Source organism: Simochromis diagramma, unplaced genomic scaffold, assembly GCF_900408965.1.
Source record: "Simochromis diagramma unplaced genomic scaffold, fSimDia1.1 OVJJ01000131.1, whole genome shotgun sequence".
Lineage (NCBI taxonomy): Eukaryota > Metazoa > Chordata > Actinopteri > Cichliformes > Cichlidae > Simochromis > Simochromis diagramma.
The window spans coordinates 4,591,100-4,611,777 of record NW_024387200.1 but is presented as its reverse complement, the minus strand read 5'-3'; the positions used below and the strand labels follow the sequence as shown (position 1 = coordinate 4,611,777).

The 20,678-nt window shown below is 39.8% G+C and overlaps 1 protein-coding gene across 1 annotated transcript in view; it reads left to right on the top strand.

Moving 5' to 3' along the window:
• Nucleotides 1–20,678, top strand: part of si:dkey-215k6.1 (transmembrane protein 132C) — a 274,521-nt gene that overhangs the window by 71,769 nt on the left and 182,074 nt on the right. Inside the window, exons 2-3 of the mRNA XM_040051030.1 lie at nucleotides 17,214–17,632; nucleotides 18,414–18,991. Of these exons, the coding sequence (XP_039906964.1) occupies nucleotides 17,214–17,632; nucleotides 18,414–18,991 (997 nt within the window). The remainder of the gene's footprint in view (nucleotides 1–17,213; nucleotides 17,633–18,413; nucleotides 18,992–20,678) is intronic.

Here is a 20,678-nt window from a genome sequence, read left to right as displayed (position 1 = left end):
ATCATTTTTCCCCTTTCCCACCTTCACTTTTCTTCAGTTCATCAGGTCATATCGTTGTCTTGCCATCATGCTTGTCCTTCCTTTTCTTTTCTTCCCCTCATTAACTGACATTCAGCTTACCCTCATTGTTGGTGTTCTCTTTTCCAAAGACCTCGACTCACCTTACCTCACTGCACACACACACACACTTACACAGAGAATGAGTGTGTGTGGGACTGCTAAGCAAATTTGGGACATTAAGATGTTTTTTTTTTTTCTATACAGAAAGTTAAGACAAGTTCAAGAGATTTATATTTCATTTATTTGCAAGTTTAACAAACAAACCTGTGCTTGCTGTTTGTTTTCTTCAAATTATGTTGTCTCTCCCGAGTTAGGGTTTGCCTAAGCTGCCAGTTAGACATGAGGCTAAACTGGTGGCTCCCCTAAAGTTATCTGTCAAGCTGGTTCTGTTGGGTGCTTCCCATGAAAAGGTCATATATGGCTTTCAAATGAATAAGCCTATTGTTGTATTTTTTTGAGAGGAACATGTAGTTCGCTTGTTGGTAAACCTCTTGGATGCTTTGTTGTGCCTTCGTTGCAGAATACAATGTCTAGTGTCTCCCATTCACACACCCCCACCCAAAATAACTGTTGGAAAAACTATTGACCTAGTTTGGAAAGTTCTGAAAGACACCAGATATAGCATGTTTTCAGAAACTTATGGAAGTTATGAACTTGAATGAGACACTGAAAGTGTGTTTTAAAGTTAAGTACAACCATGGTTTATACACTATTTATACAAGCTTGAGCAACATGAAATGTTTGGACAGTTTTGAAGTCAGCCACAGACTTTTATCCCCATTAAAATCCAGGGTGTGGACAACGATGCAGGTGAGCAGCAGGCTCAAGCGAGTGATGCAGATGAGCAGCAGCAGGCTGCTCACAGTGGTGCTGTTGACCACCAGCTCACTGTCAGTGATGCAGGCGAACAGTAGGGCATGAGTAGTTCTGGAAACAGCAACCACCAAATAGCATGGCAACAAACAGTGGAGGACACAACCAGCACCTGGCACCTCAAATAATTGTTGGCTGTTTGAGCTCCATAAATGTTGAAAATGAACATTTATTTAGATCGAATGGGATAAATGCTCAAAGATGACTCTTTGTCACAGTTCTCAGATATCATATCACAGTATGAGCATCAGGAGTCATGTTCCCTATAGGAAAACCATTACATTTTAAATGAGTCCTTTTGCAAGTCAAGACTTTTTCAATTTTGAACTCTATTTTAAATATGAAGGAGAGTAAATAAAGTAAGTAAACAAAAAGGCTTATGTGTAAAGAAGATATTGACTAAATTCAGAAAAGGAAAAATCACTGAAAGCTCCTCTAAAAGCACACGCACAGTGACATGGGTGAAGCACAGAAGGGAATCTTCTCTTGGAAGGTTTTCACTGCCCTCTTTTTCTTCTTTCTCTGGTGTGTATGAAAATTTTGAAAGTAGAAAATGTAAATATCAGAACAGAAAGAGATGGAGAAAGGCAAGCAGGGCTAATAGATAACAAATGTACTGATGTGTTCCTTTCACAGGAAACACACAGCTCAATAGACAATGAAGCCAAATCGGGAATAAGCTGGACAGGGCAGTTCTTTCTTAAGCAGAAAAAAATATGTCTGTCTAAAACAAAAATATTCTTCTGAGGAGGATGCCCCTGGACTATGTCTACTGTGCTCTTTCTACTTATAATAGAGGGGATCTAGGAGCTGATCAAGATTCATAGGCACATAACATTATTTTGCCTCCAAACAACACTGTACAAACTCTGTCATAAGCAGCAACTGCCTTGGTTTAAAATGGCATCCATGCTACTTCATAGAGTAAAAGGCCAAGCAAATCACAGGCTCCTTTTTATTCTAGACCTTACTGTCATAGACTTTTCACCCACTTTGAGAACTATTTTTAAGAGACTGTTCTCAGTTCAATGGTAATATTGGTGACGAACCTCTACTCTCTGTGATGTCTGGAGAAGCTGCTGGAAGAAGGTCTTCCTGATCTCCTTAATGAAGCCTTGGGGGCTCATTCTGAAGGGGACCAATCTGTTTTATTATCATTGTCCATTTGTGCCACATGTAGGAGCAGGATGAGGAAGAAAAAAATTGTTATCTTTTCAAACACCTGAATTGTGTGCATTGTCAGAGGTGATGAAGAAGGCTCTGTACACTGTGGCTGTGCAAGTCTTCAACAAAAGCATCATTGGCTGGTGTCCAGGAGTCAAGGTGGTTAGGTGTGTTGGCGCTGTGTTTGTCTCCTAGGGGCAGCTGGAGGTCTCTGTACAAACCTCCTACAGAAAAAGGCAGTGCACATCTCCATGGGAGAGTAGTGATTCATGTCTGTTGAAGCTACAAGCAAACGTGTGACACATATAGATTTAAAATAACAGTCCTTTTTTTGCCTAGTCAGGCTAAGAAAACATTGCAGCAACTGTGGATTGGCTGTCCCTAACTAGCTAACCATTTTTTCTTTGCTACAGCAGTGCTTACTGGTTTAGCAGCTATATCAGAAGACAGTATTTGTACTTTTGGTCCAAAGTACTCTGCAACAGAACATAGGATGGTTTGTCTGATTAACTTTCTAATAGGCTGGGCTCACAGGAGCATCTGGGTCACTAGGAGAAAGGAAATGATGGGGATAGCTATAAAAGCTGAACTTAGATTCAAGAGACTGGTGGGTGCAAACCTTAAAATAGAATTTGTAAACTATGAAATGGTCTGACATTGAAGAATTTGTTTATGAATTTGTTTCAGTTCTGTTGTGTGCAATGTAATTGGAGATAGACATATTTAGTTTCGTGCATATTTTTTCTTGTGTGCATGTCAGATAGTCATTGGGTTTGGTATTGGATTGTAATTAAGTTAAACTTTCCTCTTAGTTATGTTTGTAAGTTGAAAAATGTAACCAATGATGGGTTTGTCAAAGGTCTGCTCTGCTCTCTTTTCCTCTCTTTTCTTCTCCAATCCACTCTTATCCTCTACTCTCCCTTGCTACTTTGTTCCTATTGGTCCATTAAGTCAGTTGATGCTGCAAGTCCTTTAGCTCTTTTATAAGCAGCTTTTACAAGTTGGCTCACTGACTGTGGACCACTGAAGGATAGAATTGAATGGCACCAAGGCCCAATGGATTTATCCCTTTCTTATATTCACAGCCAGAAGATCCTGGCCTGACACACACAGACGCTTTGCTTCATAGCTCTGTTTTGCTTGAAACAACTTTTACTTTATTTGTTTATCACGCTAACTGGCTTCCGTAATTTGGAAACTCTACAGGTGAAAAAACAAAATCAGTTTTGTATTATTGTACAGCTTGTTTCAAGTAAACAAAAGAACTACCAAAATGAACAGTTCATTTATCTGCTCGTATACTATCTCTGCCACCTGTCTTAGAAGCTCATTACAGTAGCTCAGACAACTTTAAACCACACCATATCCTTGAATAAGCCTGGGTTTCCCACTGTGGTTGAATAAACCATTTGCTTTAATTTTTTATATCTGCTACTAGCAGACAAATACTTGCCATTGTTCAATAAGAAATGCCCATCTGAAATGAAATTGGTTGTTCAAAGCACACTGATCCACTGTGTATTTGGGAATTACTGTTTTACTGCCTGTTATTGATAAGTGTTTTTCAGTTTTTCCTGAAGGAAAGATGGCAGTCCATCTTCCCACTTGGAGAACATGCACACATTAACTTTATTAGAAAAAAATACTGTTCACATAAGGAGTCCATAGGCCCAAAAAACATCGACCCAATGTACAGTGTATTTCCTAGATAATATTTATAATTTATTAACAGACATAGCATCTGGTAGTTTCGATACCTTGTGTGTGGGAATGTAAGTCAGAATGAGTCTTGGATTTCCTACATGCCTTTCCTCAATTGCCGTTGGTGCTGCTGACTTCCTTTCTAAGAGGTCCTTTCTTTATTTTCCTCAATTTCTCTTTATCGGTTGTAGGGTGACCATTTGAAATTGCTCGTCACACCTTCCTGCTTCTTATTCCACACACTCACATTTACAGTGTGAAAGACAGAATACCCCCCCCCCCCCCACGCCACACACACACACCACCCATAGACCACCCCCAAATCAATCCACTGCCCACCTGCAACCAGCAGCCCCCACACCTTTCACACAAGCAGGCAAAAACCCACAAACATGCACAGAAAAATAAATTCTCTGCCATGACTGTCACAAAATTTACATTCACAATTCCCAAAGTCCTCTTCCCATCATCTTATCCATCCTTCACTGAATCTTTCATTCACTCAATCTCGCCCTGTTTCTCTTACTCCTCAAGGAGAGGCTGGCTGTACAGAGTGAAGGAAATTGATAAGGAAATTGGAGAAGGGTGACTGTGTAAGTATAGTGAGAGTGGAACATGCTTTATGAACATGGAAGAGAATGGTGGCTAAGTTGTATTTCAGTTCAACTTTGACCAGTCATCTACTGAGAACTGCAGATACCATGATAACCACAGCTTTCACAACAGTCAAATACACCATGTAGACCTCACACAGTAGTATGTATAGTAGTACCTTATTAGTATTTGGAAAATAATATTCCCTGTTGTAAAACTAACAGAAAAAATGTAATAAGGCTTGGTTATGTTATGATGATTAACCCACATATGACAGAATCAGTCTTTCTCCTGCTATCTATCTCTTTTTTAACCTGAAGGCCATTTTATAGCCGCTGTTGTCTTCCTCCCTGGTAGTGCAAACTAAAGGTGACAATACAACTGCTGGACCTGTTTTGATGTTATTTCAGCTTGTTATGCACCTCTCAATTTCTGCAACCTGGCTAAGGTGATGCGGTCTCATTGAAAGCACTGTTGTCCGTTTTTGCTGCTATTTCAATGTAACTAAACAAAGGCTCAGAGAATTTCAGATTGTACAAAGGGAGATGTTATGACAGCTTGAAAAGATGCAATTTTGTTTGTAGAAAACCTGGAAAAAAATCTCCACAATTTCTTTGCTTCTGATTTCGGCTACTTCTCCTCCTACACCAGAGCTGATGTGGAGGTTTTGTCTGAGTGGTGACACATACTTCATGAAAAAATTGCAGAATATTGTTTGGCAAGCTCTCACCACCGACATAAATGCTATGATGACATCATTGCATACAACTTGACCAATGCAGTGACCATAAGTAGGCCATAAAACATTGTATGGGCTATTTCACAGCCATCTGATATCACGCCAAAGCTTAAAATGGACACGCATGCTGAAGTTTCAGTACCAGCAGGGGGAGATAATATATTTAAATCCAAGAAGTCGTTAGGGGCCAAGGAACGTATGAAGTACATTCCAGGATTCTTAATCGCTAGAAACTAATAAGCTACGCTGCTTATATATATTTATATGTAAATGTGTTAGCAATGTCTGTTTAAATGCTTACCCATGATTTTTTTTTTTTTTAAATGTTGGCTTGATATAAAATATCTCCGTCTGTTGGTCCTGCAGTTTACTACAATGTCTGCATGCGTGTCCATTTCGCGCTCCGGAGAGGCAAAGTGTGAAATGGACAAGTTGGACCGACGTCTCTGCTACAGGTTTTGTCATGATACTGGATTGTTTACAGAAGTATCTGAGAAGTAGTCCCTGGAAAAAGCTTGGAAAAGGACAGATGCCTTCAAAAAAGTACAGGCGATTGGTTGAACCTTCTGTTTATTTATGTAAACTGACTTCTTTTTTTTTGTTACTGTGAATTGGCTGCATATCTTAAAGCCTGGCATGACGAATTCTATTATAATCTTATACTATGGATCTTGTGAGAATGTCTATAAAAAGGGCTAATGACAAAGACAGAGGAATGTGAAAACAAACTGAGGAGAGGAGAAAAGTGATGCTGGGAGGTATACAGGATAAAAAAAAAAGTAAGCAAGTAAAAAAGAAGCAGGCAGAAAGTGAAAGGGGGTTACTGGATCCAAGCAAGTTGGATGGAAGGGTAGGGAAAGGGATTAGTGGTGGTGGAAAGAGATAGTAGTCAGACCATACCTGGGGAAATGTGACTCCACTGATCCTATGACAGGGACATCAATCAACAGGTGGTGTGCATGGGTGTGTTTCAAAATTGTGGGGTAGACAAATTCAGCAAACACACCAACGGGCAAGGACAAACTGAAAGGTAACTTAATCACAATAAAAAAAAAAAGAGGGTGGACTGAAGCAATAATTCAAGGCAGGAATATGACTCTATCCACGACCACCTTGTTCATGTAAAAAACAGTGTTTGGGGTAGCCTGCTACCTGTGGTAGGCTAATACTATGTGCAGATGTTGAGGGTGTGGGCACCTATGACCATCTTGAAGGAAAGATATCCAAACTGCAAAATACAAAAACATTTGATTGACCAACAACCCCACAATATTGTGTTTTAAAGGTGTTTGTTTCTATGGGTACACCTGCAAAAAACAATCAGTACAACTACAAATGGACAAGTTAGGACAGCAGCCTGCACTTTAAAAAAAAAAAAGAATGACTTTCAAAGTTATCACAATAGTTTAATTGATTATCTTTCCATTTAAACATTTGCATATAGCAATATTATTTTTTTAAAAATAATATTGTGTATGCTGGCTAGTCTTTTTGAGTGATCTGGGACATCCATCCATCCATCCATCCTTCCTTCCTTCCTTTTTCACTTTTCTGGGGCTGGGTTGTGGTGGCAGTAGTCTAAGCAGAGAAGTCCAGACCTTGCTCTCCCTGGGCATCTCCTCCAGCTTGTCTGGGGGAACACTAAGGCGTTCCCAGGCCAGCCAAGAGATAGAATCTCTCCAGCATGTCCTGGATGGGCCTCCTACCGGTGGGACATACCTGGAACACCTCACCCAGGAGACACCCAAGAGGCATCCTTGTCAGATGTCCGAACCACCTCAACTGGCTCCTTTTGATGTAGAGGAGCAGGGTTATGGGGCTCTACTCTGAGCCCCTCCTGGACGGCTGAACTCCTTTCCCTATCTCTAAGGGAGAAGCTGTCACGGCGAGTGAGGTGAGCCGTGTGGAGGAAATGAAGGAGGATCCAAATGCAGGCAGTCGTGAAGGTGTAAAGGTGGTTTATTGAACATGAAAGTAAATACAAACGGCAAATGGAGCTAGAACTAAACTATACTGGGATCAACTAAACTACAGAGCACAAACCTTAACGAGAACGACCAGAAGAGACTAACGGCGGACAGCAGGGAGAACACACGGGTGAGACATGGTAGAAACACAGATGAGGCAGGGTGGAATACACAGACGGACCAGCAACTACAATGACGGAGGACATGACTTAAATACACCCAGAGAAACACAGGGGAATTACACACAGGTGGTGGACACAGCTGGGAATGATCAACAAGACGAGACAGAGGTAAAACTAAACACACTCACATGAGACCCAGACCTTCACAATAAAACAGGAAACGAGAACACCACACCAAGACGCAGACCTGACACTGAGAGACAGTCAGAATGACACATGGAACCTGAACTAAACTAAACGTGAGATACAACCGAGAACAATTCCTTAAACATGAAACTCAAATAATAAACATCATAATCATCATCATCATAAACACAACAAGAGAACAAGAAAACAATCCCTGATGCGAACTAAAACCAAAACATAATAACCTCAAACATGGAATAACAAAAACATGAAACTCCACATACTGGGTCCAACGGACCCAGACCCGTGACAGAAGCCAGCCACTCTTTGGAAAAAAACTCGCTTTTGCTTCTTGTATCTGTGATCTCAATCTTTTGGTCACTACCTAAAGCTACCCAAAGGGGTGTAGATCAACCGGTAAACTGTGAGCTTCGCTTTAACCCTCAGCTCTCGCTTCACCACAACAGACCTGCACGACACCCACATCACTGCAGCCGCAGCACCAATCCGTCTGTTGATCTCCTGCTCCATTCTCCCCTCACTTGTGAACAAGACTCCGAGATACTAAATCTCCTCCTCTTGGGGCAGTAACTCATCCCTGACCCAGAGTGGGCACTCCACCCTTTACCAGCTGAGGACCATCGCCACAGACTTGGAGGTGCTGATTCAAATCTGGTACCTGACAGCATAAATTGCATCTACACCTCATCATCTATCCCTCTCATCAATCCCTGTCTTCTGACTGTTTCTTTTGCTCTGCACAAATCTTATCCGTAGAAATGCAAAAATGCATTGCTAAGATACTCCAATAGTTGCCAGAAAGTGAAAGTCACACCTAATGCATAAGTTCTATAGACTTAATCCTGTTTGACATATTATCACTAAACACTTTGCAGGTCAAAAAGACTCTCAGGCCATAAGAAAAGGAAGTCCACTCCAATAACTAAACTTGTCACATTAGGATAAATTCCAACTTTTAACATTACTTGGGTCTGGCATTGAGCACATTTAGACATAGTTTAAACCACTCAAAATGAGAACTTCAAAAACAGAAAAATCATCTGTTGTATAAGTGTGAGGCAACTGACCTGAAATAATATTTTGTTTTTCTGCAGGACAAGCTTTAGTTTTAGAGCCCTGGTGTTTTAGAGTTTCGATGCCTAAACAAAACAGTACCTAAAAACAAAAGCCCTTTAAATCTAGTTCTATACTTAAAGAAAAGTAAATTAAAGTGCATGCTAGTAAAGCACATCAGAGATGCAAAAACCCAAGGGCAATTTATTGAAGTTAACTGACGGTCCAAATTCCCAACTAGTAAAAGTTTTATTAGATCCTTTGGCTTTGGAGGGGTCTTTCTACAGCTTTTTACAACTAATACTACAGCCCTGTTTTATAATATATGGTTTGTCTTCCAGATCCAGTTCAGATAGTCAGAATTTCCTTAGGGATTATTAAAGTATTCTGATTCTGATGACATCATCAGAGGTTATTTCTTGGACATTGTTTCTCCACAGCCACAGAAGACCTTTTACAACTTTTCACATGTCGATCAGTTGTGCCTATGACAATTACAGCTACATTAACCATTACAACCAATGGAGTTCCCCTAGAAGATTAAAAGTATCATTAATACTAGCGATAAGAGATCACGCAGGGCAGTATAAGGAGGGACAGACAGCAAGAGAAAAAGAGATAGAGAGACCACCAAAATAAACTCTATGCTCATGATGAATGGGCTGCTCAGAAATAGAAAACTCATCCCTCTCTCATCCCCTCCATCCTCGTTCTCCCTGTTATCTCTTCTCCTTAACCACTCTTTCCTTCCTTTCTTCCATAACTCACACCATCTCTATTTATCTCGCTGTATGTGTCTGCAGCTCTTTCAGTCTCCTTATTTCTTTCCGTCTCACTCTCTCAGATAGTGTGCCATCTGTGTGATCAATGGAGTTCATTCTTTTCAAAAAATTCTACCATGATAGATTTTCTTTCCCGTGTTGTGTCTGCACTGAATGAAGCAAAAGCAACCTGATGTTTTGATGCTTTTATCAAACACTTAAATTTGGACATTTGGTGGATTTTAACAATTCCAAAATATGTAACTGCTTTACTAGAAATATTAACTTTTTAATAAAATCACAATTACTTTGCTAGCCATGCCTAAAAATTTATAACGTATACTTTTTTGTTTAAGTCTAGAGCAAAAAGAGACAAAAGCACACACACACGATAACAACAATGGTAAGACTGGCAAAGAGGAACAGAAGATTGAGACCAGAGAGGGAACTTGACAGAATTAGTTGGCTGATGACTGTCACAAATGAATGGAAATTGCGAGTAACGGTAATTGGGTAGCATGGTTTTCTCCTGTGGTCACAAGACAAGAATCCTATAAGCTTTTCAATAGTATTTTAATTTTGCCACCAGAGAATACAAAGTACTACATCTACTACTACATCATACATTGTAACCCTAAGAGTTGTTACAGGATAGAAAATTGAAGCAATCAGGGAATTGCAGCATTGACGGATTTTACAAGTGATGCTGGCTGCATCACAGAGTGTATATCACATTCTGTGAAAATACCATCTTACCAGCTAACACTGTATGCTGCTTTGTGAACAACAAACCGCAGATTGCTAGTGACCTGAAAGAACTACTTAATATAAAAAAGAAAGAAAAAAGAAGAAAAAAGCCTCAAGGTCTGGGGACAGAAAAGAACTGAAAAGGGTGTAGAATGACCTAAGGGTGAAACGGAGGAAATGCAAAAACTCCTACAGGTGGAGGCTGGAGGGCAAACTCTAGCAGAACAACATGAAGGGTATGTGGAGTGGAATTAATAAAATCATTGGGTTCAAGTGGACAGAGAGACGAGCACGGGCAGCCTGGAGAGAGCAAATGAGCTAAACAATATCTTCAGCAAGTTTAGTTCAAAGGCCTGTGCTGCCTCCTCCATCACACACACACTAAGTTCCACACAACCCCCCAATACCTTCCATTATTTACTTTTCTCTTTTGCTTTCCCCCAAGAGATCTTACCCACATGTGATAAACCACCTCCTACTTGACTTTGACTTCTAGTGAGGTTGCAAGACATCTGGAGAAACTACATCAGGACAAGGGGCTCTAAGGGCCTGTGCTAGCTGTCTGTCTGTGATCCTGATTCACATTTGCATCCTGTCTGCAACCTGAAGCAGGAGAAGATACCAGTGTTTTGGAAAACGTCATGTTAGAAACTGAGACCTCAGCGGTACAGTCACACTCATGAGAGTCATAAGCTCACAAGCAGGAAAAACTGTGATTGGAGAACATGTAAAGGGGCGACCAACCAACCACCAAAGTGACTCTGATAGTTCAAGATGGCAATAAAACAGCAATAGACTCAGAATGCTATCAGCTTGCAGTCAAATTGGCAGGCAAAAAAATCAGTGTAATCACCAGGTAAACACCTATCTTTCTTAGTCACAAAGAGGTTGCCATCCTAGTTTTTCTGTAGTGTTACTGAACCATTAACAACTATTGACCAGGTGCCATCACATGACATCTGATTAAGGTGCTGGAGAGACTAGTTTGAGTCATTTTGAAAACTGCAGGTGAAAACCTCTCCAGTTAACAAATAGACCAAATCTGCAAATGGATGACACATTAATCTACATGCTGCAGAGAGCATGCTCCTATTTTGGTAGTACCAGCTGCTTTGTGAAGATCAGGTGCATTTAACACCATTCAGCCAGCTACTGAGCGAGAACCTACAGGAAATGGCAGTAAACACATCCACCATCTCGTGGATTACAGAGTACCTGACAGACAGGCCATAGTATGCGAGGCAGTCCTCTTTCTGACTTGGTGATGTGCTCCACAGGAAGATGTGCTGTCTATTTGTGTTCACCTTTTTACACCTCAGACTGAGATGTAAGAGGTACTGAAGCAGACATCCTTCAATGTGTACAGCAAAATGTTGGCAATTTTCTACCAGTCAGTTATGGGGTACATAGCGTTATTTAGAATCATTCTTGTAGAATAAGTCAATGAATTTGTAAATGTGTGTTTTGAGTGGTCAGTAAGTAGAAGCCAGTCCAGTCCATTCCATAGTAAATCAGGAACAACATTTTAAAACAATTTGACACATTCTGCTTAGGCAGTGAATGGCAACCCTGAATCACATCAGATACATAAAGATGGATTATGCATCTCAAAATGTTTTCATATTAAAGTTCTCCCTCCATTTTTGTGTATAACAATTTACTTTAATACACACTCTAGCCTTTTACTAAGCTGTCTAAACATTCATCATTCATCCACACAGTAACCGGCACTTTTTTAAACAAAGCTGACAATGAAAGATAGTCTTTGTGTGCATATATGCCTGTGTGTGTGTTTATGTGTGCACCTCTCTCTAATTAAATTTAAGAATCAGACTCAATATTTAACCAACACAATATCGGGCACTGCTGATAACATTATCAAATCTTGGTATCTGTCCTTTTCACTCATACCCATCTGGCTTTTCTCTTGCTCTCTTTCTTTCTTTCTCGCTTTTCCTGTCCTACACGCTCCACTGTGTTTTGATTACTGGCTGAATTTGTGTCTTTGTACTTGGAAATAGAGCAGGATGGGCATTTTGAGAGGGGGAAGAAGGATCACAGATGGGCCTTGTCAAATCTCTGTACATCTGGCCTTCTCCCTGGCCAGTTTTCTACACAGAGACACAGAATGATCTATACTTATATTTCATGACCATTTTGTTAATCATGATCATGCATGCACAAAGATGAATAAGGGACAGGGATAGTTCTGAATGTCATATAAACACATACGCATAGTTAACCATGCATGCCCATGAATGAAACACGCACACTCGAGTGCTCATAAATACACACACACACAAAGACAAACTGTGCAGCAGGACACAGTGGGTATGGACTCCTGTTGTGGTTTATGGTTGCCAAATAATGATGGCAGGGAATCAGGATCATGCCAGGTTTAAAGGTAGCCAATAGCATGTCAGTATAAGGATGACAGAGGGCCAACTCTGACTTGTTGTATAGCGCCACCAATTGATGGTGTGTCTCTTTCCACTGAAAGCCCTTTTTATAGTAATGCATCTTTAAAAAAAATATAGATTTCCTGTATTTTGGCATTTATTTAATTTGTAACTCAGGTTTATTAAATTGCCCCCAATGCTGTGTTTTTTGGGGTGCAAGGCTGCTACCAATCACATTGCAATCAAACATTGATCAGTGCAACAGTGCAAATAGGACAATATTTCATTAATATGCAAAGGAACTTTTTTTTCCCCAATTTGTTTCTCATATTTTGATGATGTTAATGACTCCATCCAAGGGTCAACTTTTGTCTGCATGAAAACGCTCTGCATGCACGTATGTTTATCAGCTGTCCAAGGTCCCTTTCCTAGATTGGGACATATGCTTCATAGAGTCCTGTGGACACACACACACACACACACACACACACACACACACGACATACATGCAGCAATATGCACCTCAAAGGTACTCATAATGATAGAATAAAAATAAAGAAAAAAGGAACCTGGAGCTTACTAAGAAAATGTACTGATTATATGACCACATGACCTATCTGCCAGACATGATTATTTCGAGCTATATCAGAAAACCAACTCCGGGTACATTTCAAAGGAGCTTCTTTCCGCCAATGACTCTCAACCTCCAAGAATAATAGGTATCAAAATATGAAGTGCTTATCTCCATGCTGCAGCCATAAATCTGCATAATGTGGCATAATGTTGATCTCTAATACTACATGAAGTTTCATATCAAGTAATAAATATGACATCACCTTCATAGGTTATTTTTTTATGGAATAAACCAAAGCACTGAAGATCAATGAAATAAATATTTTACATATTCTAAAAGCCTCTTACATTACACAGCCAACGACTTGAGACTGAATAGGTCAAATCTCCTGCATTGTTTGTAATATATTGAAGAAAAAGGTGTTGGGTAAGCAATAAAGTTCTATATTCGACAAAGTTTGTAGGGTTAGGGCAGTTTTCCGACTTTCTCCTTTCCTCCATGTATGTTTGAAACAGTTCTGCCAGAAACCTCTACTCCTCTTCTGTACTCTCAAGAAATAAAGCATTTTACTGTACCTTTAGTGGTACTAAGGTGTATCTGTAGGTACGTACCATCTATGGTACTGCAAATGTACTCTCAACAAGAGCACTAAAGTCTTAAGCCTAAAGAGACCCACCTTTAACCTCTGGTGATACCTAATGTATTGGTGCAAGATCTTGTTTTTTTTATTAAAGGTAAAAAAAGAAACTGGGTACCCACTAATTTGTATGATATATTTAATTTTTATATTTTTGTATATTTAAGGACAGAATTTCTAGGTGAAGTCAAGTGGCAGAAGGCTTCCACTTGGGTGAATCTCCTGTCTTCTTTTCACAGATGATGTGGTTCTGTTGGCTTCATCAGGTGGTGGCCTCCACCTTGCACTAGAGTGTTTTACAGCTGAGTGTGAAGCAGCAGGAAGGAGAATCAGCACCTCCAAGTCTGTGGCCATGGTCCTCAGCCTAAAACTTCAGGGTCAGGGATGAGTTATTGCCTCAAGTAGAAGAGATTAAGTATCTTGGGGCCTTATTCATGAGTGAGGGCATCATGGGAGTGGGAGATCGACAGATGGATTGGTGCTGTGGCTGTGGTGACGCAGACACTGTACCAGTCCATCATGGATGTCAATCTTTTCACCTATGGCTAGTGACCGAAAGAAAGAGGTTATAGACTCATTTTCCCCCAAAAATGAGTTTTTTTGGAAGGGTGGTTGGCCTTTCCTTTAGAGAAAGGCCAACTGGGATAGATGTCCCAGTGGGAGGAGGCCCTGGGGCAGACACAGGGCATACTGAAGAGATTATATCTCTCAGTTGGCCTGTGAATGCATTGGCATCCCCCAGACAAGCTGGAGTAGGTGGCTGGGGAAAGGGAAGTCTGGGCTTCTCTGCTCATGTTGCTGCCCTCCAAGACCCGGCAGCAGATAAGCAGAAGAAAATGGATAGATATTTTAATTTTATGTTTTATTTTGTAAAATAAGCAAAGGAAAGTGGAGAAATTTGTGTTTGGCTGATTATTTTTATGTTGTAACAGTACCTCTTGGCAGTATACCATCAGACATTAGGTGCTTGGTGACAAGCACGCCACATTTGCCTGACTTGGTATTGTGCAAAATGAAGTTGCAGCATTATTTGGAGTGAGCCTTAGAATCATCTCCAAATTTAAGGGGATATAAACAGACTTTTCAGTAGTATAATATTCATTGCCAAGAAGCACTGTTACATCAACAAAATAATCAGTTTGCAGATTTTACTGCTTTGTTGCTTTACATTCCTTATGTCACTTTGCTAAGTTAATTTTATATATAATTATATCTATTTGTTTTTAATTTTATCCAGTCATCTACCTGACTTGCATATTAATAACAATTTCCAGTCTTACCCACTATTCAATCCACAATTAATTCCACATGCCTGAAGGGAGGAAACGCTGGAGGCACAGTGAGAAAACATGGCACCATCATTAGATGAAGAATAAAGAGAGTAACCAATAGAGGGTAGATTTTTAGGGACAGAACTTCAGTTTGAGATTGTACAGTAATACAAAGTCATAACCATTATGAATTTGAGAAAAAGTTATAGTTTTAGAATTATTTTTCTCTACAGATTTTAATTTGGTAGCAGCCATATTAAGCTTCACTCCAAAGCTTTAGTGATACAGAAAAGTATCCATCTGTTCTAAACTGACCTGAGACAAGATTTTGTGGTGAAATGTAATGTAAAGCATATTAGCATCTTCAATCAGTCCAATGTTTTGTCTGCTCATTTTTCCAGAAATGTTTCAGTTTTTGTCTTTATCATTTTTTTATTTTTCTCTTTTCTTGTGTTTAGGCATCTTCCTCTACTTCAGTCTTCTTCCCTTTATTCTATTGCTCTCTTACTGTTCTCTTTTCCCTCTGCTTGTCTCTCTCCCTTTAAACTGTTCCCTATGTGCCCACGCACCATAACCAAACCAGCCTGCTTATTCATGTTTCACTGAGGTATCACTTTATTTCTGTGCTATTATTTTTTCTGTGTAGTCGCCTCGGTATGACTTGCCCCAGACAGCGCTACGCTGTCCCACCCTCATTATATTTTCACACTTCGCTTCCCTAGGACACAAAATGCACACACATTTCCACACACACCAAATGCATTATGTGTGTCTTTTGTTTATGCCAGCTTGGGTTCAATGGAAATCCATCTGTGTGTGGGGTTTTTTTTGGTTTTTTTGTACGTGTGTATAGTGAAATGTAATAATTTATTCTTTTTTTTGGTGTTTTTACCATAGTAGGTTGCCATGTAAGCTATTCATTCATGATAGTTTCCACAGTATGCTTATTGTTATCATCAGGACCTGTCATCACTACAAAAACACTGCACTACAGGCATAAAACTTTCATAAGTAGGTTCAAATTCTGTTATCTTTTAAAAATGGATAAACTTTGGTATATATTGATAGCAAATCAAACTTAACTTTTATTTTAGATATATTGCTAACCTGCCAAAGCTTAGCTTAAACAGACAATAAAACACCCTACTGTCACCCAACTCAATCCTGCTAAATCCGAATTGATGGAAAGAAGGAGGCACCTTTCTTAAAGTGTGCAATATCCACTTTAAACCAGAAATAAATAATACGAATCACAGGATATAGTGAAATTAAAATATTTTGAAATACCCTGTACTGTATAAGCAAAACTATTTTAACATTTGGTGAAAAGGTTCTTTTGTAGAATCTGGTAAACTTATTTTGTTTACCAAAATAAGTTTCCAGGGCATTACGTGCATACATCTGAATCTCTGGCAACATTTATGGTACTGTAACCGAAGACCAAAGCTAGCTTTAAAAAAGAACCATTCTCTTCCTTGACTTTACTAAGCTGTAACATAATTAAATATTTATGGTGGGGGCATTTAGCTTCACAATTAAACAGGTTACAGTAAGTGATCAATTCTGTGCTTCAGTGCATTACATAATAAAAATCTGACAAGCCAAACAGATGAAGGTTTAAGGTAAGAAATAAAAAAAAACAAAAACACTCCCAACACAGTGCTTTCATCAGAATTCCTTGCCCTCTTTGGAACTGAGATACTGCATCAAAACCACAGTAATCTGAGGCTACAAACTCCCAATGTTTATGAAATGTCTGGCAGATATGTTTGAAGATGGATAAAAATTGAATGTAAATATATGGAAATAAACTGCAAAGGAGCAATATGTCATTTTTGATATATGCCTGTGTAAGGCCTTTAGAATAGGGATGAAAAACAGCGATGCATTAATGTAACCTGTGATGCTCAGTCTAACACTAATATATAAAACTGTGAGCTAATGTGTTCGCACATATTTTGCCTTGTAAAGAAACTATAGAGAAATACAGTGTATTTTGATCTGTGTTGGTGGTTTTTAACACGTATGATTTATTTAGAAAAGCTAATTGATGTGTGCATATGTTTATATCAGTATATGTAAAAATGAATAAATAACACAGCCCAGTGAGCCTTGCATTTAAATACTTGAATTTATGTTGGCAGATGATTAGCTGCTTTGGATTTCTGTAAAAACTGAGACTGTAAACAGTAAACATTAGATATTTGTTTTATGAAAGGAGTGTTTTTATAATTCTAATGTTGTTAATTATTTTCTTTTCATTTTTCTTGTCCCCATCCTTTTTCTCTTATGCTTTTTTCTCCTTATTTCTTATTTTCCTCATTTATCACCCATCTCTCATCAGTGTCTGACAGCCCCTCAGTAGCAGCAGGCGGTGGACCAGGCGGAGGGCTGGACATCTCCCAGTCCCACTTCTCCTCCTCTCTTCCCACCTACCTCCCTGTCCAATGCCAACTAAGTGGCGCTGATTCCGCCTTCTTCCTGCGAGAAGCCAATCAGGAGGTTATGCGAAATGGAAGCCTATCATCACGGACTGAGCCATTCTTTCTCCACCAGCTAGAACCAGGCGTTTCTGCCCCACACTCTCTGCCAAGTGTAAACTGCAGTTATGGAAATCTGAGCACTGAGCAGCCAATCCCTGTGGAATTGCTTCAAGGTCCACCACCACACCTGCTCCTTTCAACAAACCGTGTGACGTTGAACTGGAAGGTCAAAGGTCAGGTAGTGGTGCCTAAAGTGGGATCAACAAGGCCCTGGATACAGGTATTATATTGTTTGGAATTGTTTTTCAAACATATACTGACTTAACTTTGAGGCTTCACATACAATACACTTACCCATTCAAGAATCAAGAAGCACTAATTACGTCATTTGGTAATTTATTTGCTCTTAGTGACATGATTTTTTTTATCCTGTTAAACCTGCTTCAAATTTTTTGGCCACTAGGGGTGATAGGGAGTAAAGTTGTAATAGAAAGCTTCTCAGCAAACACGTGTTTGCATATTTGGGAGAAAGGAAGGATATTAGTATTTATCATATTTCTAGCCATCTGATTGGAGAAGCTCCCATATTCAATTTCTGTCCTCTCTGTTAGGGTTTCCTCAAATTCTGAAAGGAAACAGTACAGTTCTGTAGCAGCTAAATACTCCATTATGTTCACAGGCTAGTTGCCCATTTTTTGTGCCATACAGCAGGGAAATGTAAGAGCAGTGAGAGTAAGCCAAAACAATAAAGCTGTGGTTCAGAAAATTAAACCAATGAGCTGTAAAGCTAAGAGGCTGCAGAGTCAGGTGATAATTCTTTATCACTTTATCACCAGGAGAAATACCCTTTACACACAGTAATTTGGTCCAGTGCTTATACAACATAAAAACATTAAGTTGCCCAGCTTTAATGAATAGACGAATATCTGAGATCTGTAAATGACAGGGAAGAAAATGGTTTTATAAAACAGAAAGACAGATAACTTATAGTCTTTGATTGTGTCTTACTAGCTGTCCAGATTTTTCCATTATGACATTATAGGCTTTTGTTTCTTCTTCAGGTATTATTTTACCTGGTAGGGCGGCGTTGGGATGAGCCTGAACCACCTCCATCATCCCTCCTCCCATGCATCAGGGCCTTGGCCATCCGTGACACTAGTGAAGCAGCACCCTCGGCAGGCTGCCGACTCATGGGACCATCTGGTATTTGTGTTGTCCGTCTGGAGATTCCCCCAGCTTGGTTTACACCACCACAAGTGAGAAAGAGACCCCCTGAAGTGGCGCTACCATCAGTGGATGTGTATTACTCAATTATACCAGTGGAAGGTGCTGGTCAAGAGTGTCCCTCCACTGTTAATGAGCCATGGAAAGCTCCAAGTGCAAACCCTGGGCCACATGGTGGTCTGGCTATGGGCCTTGGGGGGCAGTGGAGCACCCTAGTGGATGAAGGTCTTCAAGACATGCTGAAAGTTGGTTCTGTTGCAATGAGCATGGGCCCTGTTTCTGCCAAAGGAGAAAGACTACAATTAGATGACAATGTGGAAGTTTTGGAGCCTCCCAGTCCTGTTCGGCTTGGCAGAACAGTGGCTTTTGCCATCTACATGAAGACAACTTCAAATACGGAACAGTTTACATTGAGGTGGGAAAGCATACACTTTCACTTTATCGTCTGGCTTCGTTTTTATTTGTCATTTTGATATGCATTTCAGTTTCACTCTGGTTCTTTTTCTGTCATCTTCACGTATTCCTTTCCTTCCCATCCGCTCTCTCTCTTCTTTCAACACCGCCGCCTCCCGAGGTTGATGGCTGTCACCTTTGTGTACTCAGCCTCTTTCAGGAGCCAGCAATGCAAATAACAACTTCATGAATATTCATGTGTGATCCAAGGAGGAAAGAAAACACTGAAAATGAAAAGCAGGGAAGGGAAAGGGTAACACTGAGGGACTTAAGGTTGGGAAGAGAGACAAGTATAAGAAAAGGTAAAAAAAAAAAAGTCATGCAAGGTCAGCTACATTACGTTTGTTCTGACATAAGCAGCAGGATGTTTTCAGGTGGCTGTTTGTAGGGGGAATAAAATCTTTTCTGGTGACATAACGTTTATAACCCCTGATCTTGAGCTATTATGGAGATCTGCATTCAGTCTCTGCCTCATCATTTCACTGTCTTTAGGGATTTCAGGCTGACAAATGATAGATGTGCAAATTTATCATTCTATTTAATGTACATCCCAACACACATTGATGTGGCTTGCTGTAGTATTACCATAAAATTGTACTCCTACGAGGGTTAAAACAATTCAGGATATTTTGGGGAGCTTTGTGAACCATATTATGACTCCCTTTGTCAAATTAGGCTTGGATTACTGTGTTTTAACATTTTCAAAGGATTTCATTTGATTTAGCTAGTGAAGGCTGGACAGCAAAAAGTACTTGGAACAGCTTTAGCTGATGCACATTTCCAAAGGATGTGTTGCCTCAAGATATTTTCTGGTAAGTAAGGTGTCTTGAGCTGTTTCCACTCATGTATCAGGAGAATATCAGGATAGTCAAACATTTGTAGTTGTGTTTTCTCACATGTAACACATAGCAAGAGATAGTCAGCCTCAGAATCCTACAACTGGAAACAATCGGTTTGCTTTAGACAGGGCTGCTGCCTGAGTAGAGCTTTCAGGAGGCAACATGTGTGACATCCATTTACTCGTTGCAAATTCACTGGACAATTATCTGCTGTATTTTCACATGGTGCAATAATGTCTGCACGGCGTAGTGGTTTGCACATTTGCATTTGTATGCAAAAATCCTCAGTTCAAAATCAGAACAAGACATAAACGTGCCCTCAGTGGGTCATAAGGTATCGTACTCTTAGTGTTAGTCCCAAGCTTCCAAAAAAGAATCTGTGTTAAATCAAAAATGTGGTTCCAGCTGCAGTGGAGAGTCTTGGGAGACGAGTGAACAGCCAGAAGAACCTTTATTCTTACATGTGTGCAGTTGGACATAACTCGGACTTGGGAACTGCCATGTTTAAGACAGCCAGACTAACTGATTATTCATATATACTTCCAGCAGGTGATCTAACTTGATGCCTAATTCCTTTTTTTTTGTACTGCACATTTGGACCATTTATGTTAAGTAAACTGATTTCTGTAATCAAGGGACATATTTACTACCACAGACAGTCAAAATTGAGATTGATATTAAGCAAGTCAAAATCCTTTTACCATCAATTTACACTTAATGTGATAGTTCATCTATAACAACCACCAAAGTTTATTGTTGTTTGCTTACGCTATTAAGAGATATTTTGGAATGGTTGGCATACACAATTGA